The sequence below is a fragment of the Calonectris borealis genome, chromosome 17 (assembly GCF_964195595.1).
Source record: "Calonectris borealis chromosome 17, bCalBor7.hap1.2, whole genome shotgun sequence".
Lineage (NCBI taxonomy): Eukaryota > Metazoa > Chordata > Aves > Procellariiformes > Procellariidae > Calonectris > Calonectris borealis.
The window spans coordinates 14,901,282-14,913,727 of record NC_134328.1 but is presented as its reverse complement, the minus strand read 5'-3'; the positions used below and the strand labels follow the sequence as shown (position 1 = coordinate 14,913,727).

The 12,446-nt window shown below is 44.8% G+C and overlaps 1 protein-coding gene across 5 annotated transcripts in view; it reads right to left on the bottom strand.

The window, feature by feature from the left end:
• The window catches only part of COL9A3 (collagen type IX alpha 3 chain), a 42,071-nt gene that overhangs the window by 18,349 nt on the left and 11,276 nt on the right, over positions 1-12,446 (bottom strand). For 2 of the 5 annotated variants that reach the window (XM_075166700.1, XM_075166702.1), the window contains 12 exons: positions 9,834-9,869; positions 9,202-9,225; positions 8,628-8,681; positions 7,901-7,954; positions 7,112-7,153; positions 5,653-5,709; positions 3,916-3,969; positions 3,374-3,427; positions 2,787-2,840; positions 1,975-2,028; positions 770-823; positions 293-346 (listed from right to left, as the gene is read on the bottom strand). In XM_075166700.1, the coding sequence (XP_075022801.1) occupies positions 293-346; positions 770-823; positions 1,975-2,028; positions 2,787-2,840; positions 3,374-3,427; positions 3,916-3,969; positions 5,653-5,709; positions 7,112-7,153; positions 7,901-7,954; positions 8,628-8,681; positions 9,202-9,225; positions 9,834-9,869 (591 nt within the window). The other 3 variants (XM_075166698.1, XM_075166697.1, XM_075166701.1) reach the window with 3 other exon arrangements.

The following is a 12,446-nucleotide window of genomic DNA, read 5'->3' as shown; positions in this document are numbered from 1 at the left end:
CCATGCAGAACGCAGGTTAAGGTTATGAGGAGACTCTGTGGTTTGCAAAATACATTCACATCAAAGAACCTTTTGGGCATGGGTCTGGCTCCAGTTGTACAGGGAGATTTTTCATTAACAGCAGTACAGCTAGGGTTTAGTCCAACTGGGATTACACTGAAGATTACAGAGACCCACAGAGCAGAAGTTTGATAGCAAAGACGGTAAGATGCAAGTTTTTTCCTATTGCGTTTTATCTCATCATCTGCAAGCAAGACAACAGTGAGACCTGCATCCTATTTAATTGACTTACAGGTTCTCCTATGAGTCCACGAGCCCCTGGGTTTCCTTTTGGTCCAGGTCTACCCTAGAAATCAACAATAAATCCTGCGTTATCCAGGACACAACCCGTAAGAACAATCAGTCAAGAAAGATAATATTCAAACTCTGTAGGGACACTTCATTCAGTTTGCGCTGGCTCCTGTCCTGTTCATATAGGTATGGTGGTTCTTTTCGGACACACCAGATGCTGGCTGCAGCATCTGGGAAAATTCTTCATCGTCTCAAGGGATGGAGGTGCAAGACCTGATCCCTGTGCTCTAGGCTGTAAGAAGCACTTAGGCATCTTTAAAAAGACTTAAACATCTCATTTTTGAGATGAATACTTTCATCACTTTCACCTCCCTTTCAAATAAACCAAGGTGGGGACAAGCCATAATAAACTTGTCAAACAGACTCCTTTGAACGTCACGTCCAAAATTTGAGCAGACGGGTGTTTTACTGCACTTACAGTATCGCCTTTGGGCCCCCTGAATCCTTGAGGTCCTTTGTTTCCTTGGTCTCCCTACGACAGAGGGGGAAAAGCCATTAAGCGTCTTCATCACGCAGTGACAAAGACTAATGTTTCAAGGGTGTAAACGATGAAGGGTTTTTTATGCTGTTTGCTGGCGTTAGCAGAGACGTGAGCGCACGCATTCCCCTCGGAGCTCGGCTGTACTTTCTCAGTTACACTCTGTAATTCCTGACACACGGATGAACTGCAGGGACTTTGCCAACAATCCCTCGGGCCAGAGACCATCTTACCCTTCATTTAATGAAGCATTTTCTTTAATCAGAAACAGAGTAGGAGAAAAACTTTAATATTTACTGTCTGGATCCTGCTTGGCGTAATTAAACGTTTGGTGGACAGTAAGCACCTCATTTTATTTTAGTTCAGATGAATTTCTTCTATTATTGCAAAGACTAGGGAGGGGTCCCCAGAGGGTGGTTCTGCCTCGGGGTCAACACAGGTTGTGGTGCGTTGGCTGGTGTAGACAGGCGAAGGCGTCTGCTGTAAGTGGATGTCACGTTATCCACACTAAGGAGAGACTGGGTGGCAGGCCAGTGGAAAATGCTCTTAGAGAGGCCATAATGCTGCAGATGCAGCTCTGGTCTCATATTTGGGCACAGGGAGGGTACAGGGCTCTGCCCACAGGTAAGCGTGCAGGTTCTGTGTTCTCTTACGCTTCACCCCAGAGCTCTGCAAAAGGATGAGGATTGCATCTTCAATACACAACTATTTCTGTTTGAGCAGAAGTTCTTGCGAGCTGTGGGCACTTGGGACTAGACCAGGCTCACAGGATGTAAGCTCAGACTAGCACCTACTGATTTCTCCTCAGAACTCTCCCTCCCAAGAACAACACAGATGCACCTCTCAAGTCCTTGCTCACAGCTGCTGATGCTCAGGGAAGAGCAGCGAAGAACAGAGCGCAATGGAAATGGGGTGAACTTATTCTGGCACGGGGCATGACTGAGGGAAAGACATCATGAGATCTGGGGCAGGTGAAATAACATTGCTTTAACTGGAGGGAAAGAGGCAAAGGGCATAATCTGATGGAGGTGGTCAGTGCACTCCTCCTGTTCACTGGCAGCAAAGAGTTTAGTGCAGGTGGGATAAACTTTAGGCTTTGGCTATGGAAGGCAGGGCCACAGAGATGCTGAGAAGTGGATACGTACAGCTTTCCCCGGAGGTCCTGGGATTCCAGGTGGCCCTCTGAAACCGATGTCACCCTGCAAAGAATAATACATCATGGTAATGCTGTGGTTGGCAGAGTGTGAAGTAAGAGTATCCCCACCTTATACAGCAATCTAAGAAAACACACAAAGCCCTGGAAAGATACTCCATAGTTCTTGCTAGCTTGCAATTCAGTCTTGCAAAAGATCCTCTTCTGAACAAGCAGGTTTTTACTCTGGGTCTCCCCACCATTGTCTCCGTGATACACTGATATCATTCATGGCCTTGATATGTCTTGATAACACACTTGTTCCTAAATAAATGCATGACTTTATCAAATTCAAAACCATTCAGCCTCGAGGATAATGGTCAAGGGACCTTGGCAAAAGTCCAAAGCCCCGATGAGCCAGAGATTGACCCTGTTCTCACTGAGCTGACTTTTCATGTCCCAAAAATCTTTGTCCACCACTGATTCTTCAGCTTTTTCTTGTAAAGAGACAGAACAAAGTGAAATGTTCATGAAACATTTCTCAGTGTTTTTGCAAGATTCTTTAGCATTGTCAGTCCTGCAGGGACAGCACTTTGTCCTTCTTGTCCAAATGCTTACATCAACGCTGGGCCTGATCCTGTCAATCCCTCATGTATGTAGACTCCTCCTGCCTGCGGAAGGTTGTTCTCCCTGGCGGGGAGCAGGGAAGAGCCTGCACTTTGCATCTTTACAAGCTCCCCAAGGACAAATGCCACCTGGACCTTGCACGAGAAAAACTGGTGGTGGAGGGGGAAAAGAAAAAAATCAGAAGAAGGTTTTTCTTACTCTGTCGCCGGCCGGACCCATTGGACCAGGGAGGCCTCTTAGTCCTCTTGGGCCCTAATTAAGAAAACAAATCAATTAAAACCCAATCACTGTTAAACATAAAATGGCAGAACAGCATGATGTAGCAGCTCATCAACACAGAAAACATTAAGAAACAGTGAAGAGCGGCAGAAAGCTCAGCCTTCTGATGCACAAACAAGACATCTTCCCCTTTGGTGACGACCTCCAAGCAAGCGATACTGGAGACCCCCCATGCGGACACGCGCTCGGAGTGCCTGCTTCCCCAGCCCACCCGCCAGGCTGTCGAGCCAGCCCAGAGCTCAGCCTCAGGTCCACCCAAACGGTGTCCAGGGCTCTACGGGAGCACCAGCGAGACACTGGCTATCACGTGGACGTCTCACCCAAGGTGAGGTACCAAAAGCAGGACTTGAATTAAAACTCAGTGAATTTGCTTTTTTACCAGCATCAACTTCCACAGCTGTTATTATGCAGAGGCAAGAGCTGTTTGTGAACGCAAAATGATCGACGGCACCACTGAGTTTCACAGTAAAAAGGTCATGGGAAGCGGTCTGAAGAGTAGGCGTTACCTGCAGGCCAACGCTGCCGGGAATGCCCGGAGGACCGGGAGGGCCAGGGTTGCCCTGGGAGAGAAAAAATAATTAGACAAAGGGGAGATAGCATGAGCCTCTGCCATCCCAAAGCCAGGGACCTTCCCATCTTGCTTCTCCTTCAGCTCCCTCCCACTCAGATTTTTGCTTCAGAATTGGCGTCTACTTTATAGGCAATTTCTTCCACGTGCAAGAACACTTGATCAGTCAGGAATTTACCTGAGTGATTAATGCAGGACTTTTTTCCTGAGCTGTCATCCCTGCTGACATCCCCACCTAAACAATAGGTGTTAACTTATCGAACTGATCTTAACATTATCATTATTGCGAAGATGAATTTTCTTGAAGTATTGGCACACAGTCGTACACGCAGAGCAACGGAAGCCAATGCACTTCAGTCACAGTAACTTCTTGTTGTTCAGCCAATTGCCTCATTTCTCCCTCTCTTCTTGATGAAACTATTTATTATGGTGCTTTTAAAGAGAAAAATCCTCCCCTACCCCCCTTAAATTGAAGTTTACCTTTTCTCCTTCTTTTCCTATTTCACCAGGTTCTCCTTTGTGACCAGTGTGTCCCTAGAAATAAGAGCTCCAATTATTCACATTCCCATACGGTCTTGTTGCAAAATTTAAAGTTTGTGAGAGCGCTGTAAGATCTAAACCCATGTAACACAAACAACTTACTGGGAAAATGGAGGTCACTTCTGGGGTTAATTAGCCATGCACCATTCCTGTGTTAGGTATCATTGCGTCAGAACTGATTTAGTTTCAGGAAATGCCCAGATTTGGTTTTCAAGAGCGACTTGCGGCAAGACTAAGCTACAGGTCTGCGGATGCAATTCTCAATTACAGGTCAGGGACCAGAACTCAGTTCCCATCGCTTTTGAAAATGGGGCTGAGACGCTTCTGAAAACCCCTTTCTGTCTCTTTAACCTCCCTTTTTGTTTAAGTCATCTTCAACGTCTGCATCATCCAGCTTGCAAAGAAAACCATGTCCCACTGAAATCTTTTATATAAACTCAGATTCAGCCTGCTTTTTGGCTCCCTTCTTATTATTGTGGGAGAGACCCAGACTAATTTCAGCCATGGCAGATGTTATTCCTCATCACGCAAAAGGTCCTGTGCATCATTTGCATCATAATTGGAGACCTTCACAGGTTTTTCCATCTCATAAGCTATGAATTTTGAATAGTTATACCCTAAACATTGTGTATTTCTAACGATATTTACGACTCGGCTCAGAGACCAAACAGACCTGCAAAAGGTCAGTTCATGCGGAATTGAGAGCATTTCCCAGGAGATCTTCCACTCATTGCCAACTTCTGCTAAATCCTGCTAAAAAACCTCAAGTAACTTATTACTTCAGCTCACTGCTGGAGGGTAACCTACTGCACAGAACCCATGTGAATCACAGAGGGGACAGAGAAGGAGATGTTTAACTGCCGAGCGAGGTTTCCTGAGGGTTGCAACCTACAATTTATGTACCAGAATCAAACAACATAAACAGAAAGCTGCCTGGTGCTACACTGGGTATAAAATAACAATTAAATTGTATTTAATCACATAAGTTATATCTTGCTACAGTAAAATGTGTACCTCTGTGTGTACAGGGTCTGTGAGCACAATTTAAGAACTGGTGAGATTTTTCCAGCTCTCTGAAGTCTGAAAAGGCAGCACATCGTCCTTGAGGCAGCTCTGAACCCCTGCTCTCTGCTCGCTCCTGTTCGCCAGCTGTGCCTTGCGAGGCTTGCATGGCGTTTTAACCTTTGTGCTCACCCTCTGCAAAGGGTTACATTGAATTTGTAGGAATAAACGGCCGTAGTCAAAAACCAGTAGTTAAATCTTCCATCTGACAAGGGTTGCAATCCTGCAAGGGATGGAGCCACAAAGCAACGCGCCCGTGGGTGCAGGCAGTTCCTTGAAGGACGCAAAGCCTCTTGCCGAAGCGCAGGGAAAGCGCTCGCAGGCTTTGCTGGCACTTTGCAGGACTGAGTTCAGCGGCAGAGCGGCTGTGGCTACCAGTGTGGGAACAGCGTGCAGAGGGCAGGAGCAGGTCCTTCATCCTCTCCTTGTCTCTTATTTGGCTGTATTAGGGGTTTTCTGTTTCGACAGCATAAACCCAGGCAAATGCATGGTTTGGAGAGGCGTGGAGCCTACAGGAGACGTGTACTGTGTATAAAACAGTTTAATCCCAGGGGTTCGTAGTGGTATTTGTTTTGGGAAACAGACCCTTGTATCTGCAGGTGGTATTTTTCTTACCTTGAACCCTGGCATTCCTGGGGGACCTGGAGGACCCGGTGGGCAGAGAGCTGGGCACTGCAAGAAACAGAAACACTCTTTGGTTTGTCAAGCACACACCGCGCATCCAGGGAAGCTGGTTTCATTACTAGGGAGAGGAGAAAAGGTCACGTCAGTTTTGGCTCTAAACCCACTAAATCTAATTCATTCATGACATAATGTATTCACTGGCATTTCCCTATGGCAGGAGGTCCTAAACAGGTCCTCAGGCCCCCAGTAACCCACAAAATAATGATTTATGAATGGTCTGCTTCACTTTGAGCATGCCTGCAGGAACTGTGAAAAATTCTGAAGGCTGACAGTGGTCCGTAGTCCAAAGTAGTGGAGAACCAAGTTCCCCAGCGAAGCTGGATGGGTATCTTGTAAATCATTAGGAACATATTTAATTCCATACATTCATTGGCCCCTATTGATTTCCATTAGACAACTCATCTAATTGAAACAAGGACAAGCACTAGAGTTTATCAGAAGGGGACCTATGAAAAATGAACCCAAATACCAATAAGCTGATATCTGCAGATGTCTAGGGGTGGGTGAGCCCCTGGTGGGAACTCTAGTTTGACTGGGAACAAATCAGAACATGGATGGAAATTTAATGGGACTTAAAAAGGCCATACTCTAAAAACTATAAAGAGGGAATGAGATTTTCTTCTACAGCTTTTCTTTCATTTGTTCATTTTTTTTTCTTTTAATAAAAGCTCAGGCTACACCTCTGTAGCAGGAATTTAATTTTCTAGTATATTCCACAGGGTAACTTAAATCAAAATTGCAGAAATAGCATCATTTTCTATTAACTTCCACATGACTTGCCATAAGGCAGTCTAAACTCACTCTGAGCTTTTTTGAGGCACGCCAATTAGAAAACCAAAGATGCTGTCACAACAACAGCTGCGAAATCTGGAAATGTCACTTCCATCGTTCATGGACTTAACACTCCTTTCATTCCCTTGAAAGAAAGGAATCAAGACTTTCTCATAAGGAAGGAAATCTAAACAAAGCATATGCCCATAGGGACCTGGTCCCACTGTCCATGGAAATAAACAGTGCAACATGCACGACCTTTTCTCTTGCAAAACAGGATTGGAAACAGATGCATGAAAAGCTGTTGTCATTTACTAAATGCTAAAGTTGTTTTGCAAATGAAGAATGTATGCAAAACCTGCATTTTGGAAAGCAAACTGGAAAGCAAAGATCGAGAAAAAAATCAGCACTAGCATATCTACCTCCTTGAAAGGACATTTCGGTCTTGTAAATACGCATGCAACACTTATGCATTCTGCGATACGGCAGTTTAGACCCGTGTCTGCAGGTCGGAACGGTGCATGTGAAATGGTCTGACAGTCACCCAAGTATGCCAATGAAAAGCCGTATCAGGCATTAAACCAAAAAATATTTTCATGCTACATAAAGAAAAACCTACCTGAAGGTCCCCACCGCCATCAGGAAGGGTGCCCGGAAGACCCTGCAATTCATGAAACGTGGTCTTTTAAATACATCAAGACAAAAACCAGCAGGAAATACAATTTCTAGAAAAAGGGACCCAGCTCCGTTGGACCAGCACGAGGCAGATACCCAGCCCCACAGTGCAAAATGCAGCCCCTGAACCCAGAGCGTTATGAGCTGCACCAGTCCTCAAAACAGACATGTCAGGGTTGTAGTCATCCTCCAGAGAGGCACAGCTGAGCTTGGGGAAGAGCCTTGAGCCTTAGGTGATGAAGACAGCAATTTGAGAAGAGCAGCTGCGCCTGGCCTCCTCCTTGGGAAAGCTCCTTGGGAAAGACCTCCTGATCCCACTATTCAACCCTCCAGAGAGACCAGAGCAAACCCAAAACAGAGACTTGCTGGTTTCCAGCCCCCCTTGCTGACCCTACAAGAACTCATCATGATCCAAGCAACCATATAAACCTTACTTGAGAGAACAGAAAGCCCACCCTGTGATCTGTCTATGCCATAAAGCCTGGACATCATTGGGTTCCTCCACCCACAGAGCACAAATAATAAACAGGAGACAATCAACACACCGAAGCGTAGCCAGCGAAAAGTCACTGCTCTCTTGGGGCACAGTGTTTACGGCCTGCTGAAACTTAGCCTGGAAAGGGAGCGCTCATGGCAATCGCAGCAAATAAAAAGTGCACGTTCTGACAGCAAGAAGAAAATTCTGGACTCCCTATAGGAATTTTCTCACGTTTATTTGCAAATCTCAACTTACAGGAGGTCCGGGTGGTCCAGGAGGCCCTGGGAATCCTGGCAGACCAGAAGGTCCCTAAAAAGAGTGAGAAATAGTAAGAATTCCCCCTCTTAATCATTTAAATGAAAATGAAAAGCGAGAGGAAGGGAGGCTACCAAATACCATTGCATGTTTGTGAATGTGGGGCAAGATATCTCCAATGGGACTAAACTGTATCTTTCTTTCAGCAGAGGCTTCTACGACTGCAAAGAGAACAGCCGATGCATATGGAAGTATAGGCATTAGGACAGAAGAACATATCCCTGCACCCACATCCCTGCTTCCACTGGGCCTGTACCTCTCTGCAGTGGAGCTGTGGGCACCCAAAAATGACGGTATGCTTCTGCAGAATGCGCTCCCCCAGATCAGACCCATTCTGTGCAGTAGCTTCTTTTGAGGATGCTGAAAGTACACACCAGCTAGTAACTAACCTCTGTTCTCGTGACATTGGCTGCCCTTCCGTCCTTACTCATAGTTGGTAAAGGAAGATACGGCTGCAAGCAGTTGCACACCTTTGGCATTGCACTGGTTGACTGGGGTGACCCTGCATAAGCTGACAGGAGGAACAGCATTGCCCGTGGGCATTGGTAGAGCTTGTAGTGTCTTGCGCATCCCGCTTCAGAATGGGGTAAGAGACCAGAATGAACCTCATTCTTCTGTGGTTGTGGCATGTTCAGTAAATGAGAATCAAATGGTAGGAGCAACTCACAGGAGGACCCCGAAATCCGTTTCCACCTGGGAGCCCGCTGGGTCCTGGAGGCCCCTGTTGAACAGAGAGAAGATCCTTACACCCATGGCGACCTCACATAGCTGCCAAAGCCCGGGGCAAACAAACGATCTGGCTGTACTCATTTGTCTAACCCCTCCGAGGAGCCCGATCCTGCACCCAGGCAGTCAGTTTACCAACGCACATCTTTCTTTTTGCTCCACCTTCCCACGGAGCATGCTCTTGTCATCACCACATGTTGCCAACATCTGCACCCCCTCTGACACAGAGCAGCTCCGAGAGGCTCCATGAAACCACTGAACAAAAGCTGTCCCAGAATTGGTCGCTTCCAGCAATTAGAAGGCTGCTGTGCCTTGAATTTACACCACTGTCAGCTTCCCTGGGGGCAAGGTAAGCATACAAATCCCACAAGGCTGCCGACCTGAGGGATTCCACATCCCTCTGCCCGGAGGGAGAGGGACCCAAGGCCTGGGGTGGGTTTGTAACACCCAAGGTACCCAATGAAGCTACTATAATAATTTAAACCCCTTTTTTGAAAAAGAGCCTCGTTACTTACTGGAGGTCCTGGTAGTCCTTTGCCCTGGAAACAACATTTAAAACAGTAAAAGATCACTTAGAAACTGAACAGGATAAAAAAGCAAACCTCAGAAAATGCTGCTTAACTTTTTTTTCTTTTAAGTTTCCTTAGCAGTCCCCTGTTCCCAATTATTGTAATTTGCAATCAGAGCAGAGCTGGAGTCTTAATCAATCCTTTTGTTGCCTCTAATAATTTGTATTCCCTTTACATCGCTGTTACCTATGAGACATCTCTAAGTAAAGCCACATACAGTAACGTGATAGTGCGACACAGACATTTATGAAGACAACGTTCTAGTTTATCTACTTTTCCTTTTTTTTTCTTTTCATTTTTGTTAGACATTATCTAATGTCTGATAATTTTGATAGCATTTGATATGCTAGTCTTTATCCCAAGCTGGCTTGCTTTTAACATCTCAGAGACCGAGAACAGGCCCTGTGTTACCAGAACAGGTCATACATCCATATTTAAACACTTTGAACAATATTTGCTCACTCAGTCAGGCTTTGATCCCTTTGTTTGGGGTACAAGGCTTGCTGTCTCGTCTTGGTGATGGTTTTGCCATAATATTACACACCACCTTTACATATGCAGGTCTAGGAGGTACTTACAGCTGGTCCAGGTGGCCCGGCAGGTCCTAATGCACCCTACAGGAATAAACCAGAGTGCAAATTAGCAGGGATAAACCAGAAACCTCCACATGGATAGACACCAATGCCTGCTCTCCTTGATATCAATCCTCGCTTGCAACCTCCAACAGTGTCTTATAGTAACAGCACGCGGCTGGAGATGCTCAGCTGAATTCACAAATATAAGGCTAGAAACTTAAGGATAATGACTCTGTCATTCCTGATTAGTTACTTGATGGAAGAACATTTTAAGATAGTAGGGATGGATGTTCAGAACTGACCCCAGCAACTTTCTTCACCATTTGCTGCTCAAGAAAGAGTACGGACTAAAACATGAGCTGCTCCTAACAGACTAAATAGACACTTCTGCAAGTCACAGCTGGCCTTAGATTAATCTCCACGGATATCTAAACATTCATAAATTGAATTTCATCCATTTGAAATATTCTTATTCATGATACATTCATATTGTAAATCCAATGACTAAATTATCTGAAACTATTTACAAGATTTGGACTCGTTCTAGTGAATTTTATTAATTCATACATTTTCCCTTCTAGCAAAGACAAAGATTTGGCAGCTTCTGCCTCTTCACTAGCTTTCCTTGGCAAACCCCCAAGCTCCTTTGCCCAATTTGCATTCTTACTCTTAAGCTTGACTAGAGTTTGGTGATCTTATGTCTTAGACAAGAATTAAGTAATTCTTGAAGTTGTTACATTCCTACTTAACTAAAGATAGTAAGGCAGACAGACCGACCTTCTTAATCCCTTTGCATTGCAAAGATGCCAGCATTGGCTGGTAGAATGTAAAATTAATTATAGGTAGTAATTCTGAAACAGAAAGTAAATGGAAATATAAAAATGAACAAAAAAACCTTGGCCAGCAGTTGTTAAGATAACTCCAAAAGGTACTGGGTGTGCATTGCTGACTGAGGCTCTCGGGTCCGAGAGTCTCTTCTGAAAACAGCTATTGCTGTGACGGAGAAAGGAAAAGCAGAGGCAGGCAGCTGATGAAGGCAGAGCAATTTTGTCACTCCTTTTAAAAAGCAAAAAAAAAAGAAAAGGAAAAAAAAAAAAGAAGTGGCGGAGGTGCAGAAATGCCAGTGTAATTTGGGGTGAATGATAAATAAAATAACAGTTTGCTCAACAGCCCTGGCGCAGGTCTCTAAGCTGTGCTGACAGTCGGGAGCTGCAGAAGAGCCGCGTTGTTCTCAAGGCCCTGCCGCAGACAGCTTTTTGCTTGCATTTGTATTGTGGTCGGCTGACGTTGCTCTCTGATAAAGGCAGAACTTAAACCAGTGAGAAGGTGACAGACTAAAATACACAACAAACCCTGTTGTTATTTATGGACTGTGTTAAACTAGTGCCAGCAAAACCCTCATCTCCTTGCGCAGGGGACAAAGAGTGATTACAGCACGAGGCTTCCTCAGCCTCTTGCCAGCCCAATTTGCCCAAACCTGTTTTCCAAAAGCTCTCAAAATGCTGCACAGAAACATCTGGAGAACTATGTCCTGAGCTGGAATTAAATGGTGTCTACCCCTAGGAGCAGAACAAGGCAGATGGGCAGATCTGGAAAATATCCCAACACACTGCTGCTTATCGTGATCCCAGGGACGACTCCAGCCCTTTCCTGATGTTCCGCATACCAAATGAGATTAGCAATATTTTCCCTTGTTAAGCTTAAGGAGAAAGATACAGAGGACCCAAGGCCTCATTAAGAGAAGTCTTGTGAGAAAAGGACTGTAATCCAATAAAAGTCAGCTCTGCTGCAAATGTCAGCTCATTCACTCCTCTTACTGCAGGTTACTCTGCTTTTCTTCCAGGCACTTTTATCTTTAGGCTGAAGTCCTTACAACCACTGATGGTTAGGATCTCCTCCTGTAAAGAAAACATGGAATTCCTGGCACCTACTGACTTGCACCCTAATCCTGCCCCCGCTGAAACCTTTCTGCTTGGGCCGACATGCCAAAAAGTTGGCAGAGTACCCAAAGTGCCAAGCGTTGGCACTTCACTCTCCTTAATTTTGATATCTTTGAGGGTGTAAGGTGCAGCATGCAGCAGTGAACGTTCCTGGTACGGTAAAAGATCATCGAGTCCCTGAGCAAGCTGATGTGACTTTATTAAGTTCAAAGGAGAGATTCTAATTTACACCTCGATTTTAATAACTTTGTCTGACTCAACTCATTCTCCTGGTAACAATGTTCTTTCTCTTTTGATTAGAAAACAATCTCACCATAATTTTTCACTTTGAAGTAATATACTTTACAAATATACAACTACGGAGCATAGGAAGTACTTGATTAATATGACATTCATCAATAAATATGAATAATTATGTTTTCCTCGTTGCTTATAGTGTAAAGCACCAAACCTCAAATGGCCTTTGAAAACTTTCCAGTGAAGGACACCAGTATCTAGCACTGAGGTCAGAACCCAGCTTGTTCCTGGCTAAAAACAAAGGATTTTTTTAATTGAAAAAATAAGTCGGCTTGATCTAATCAGTCTGTAAGCAGAACCATGAGAAAAGCTAATGGATGCTAATAACCATGGCAGTATTTAAGATAAAAACCATTTTGGTATACTGCCTTCACAATAC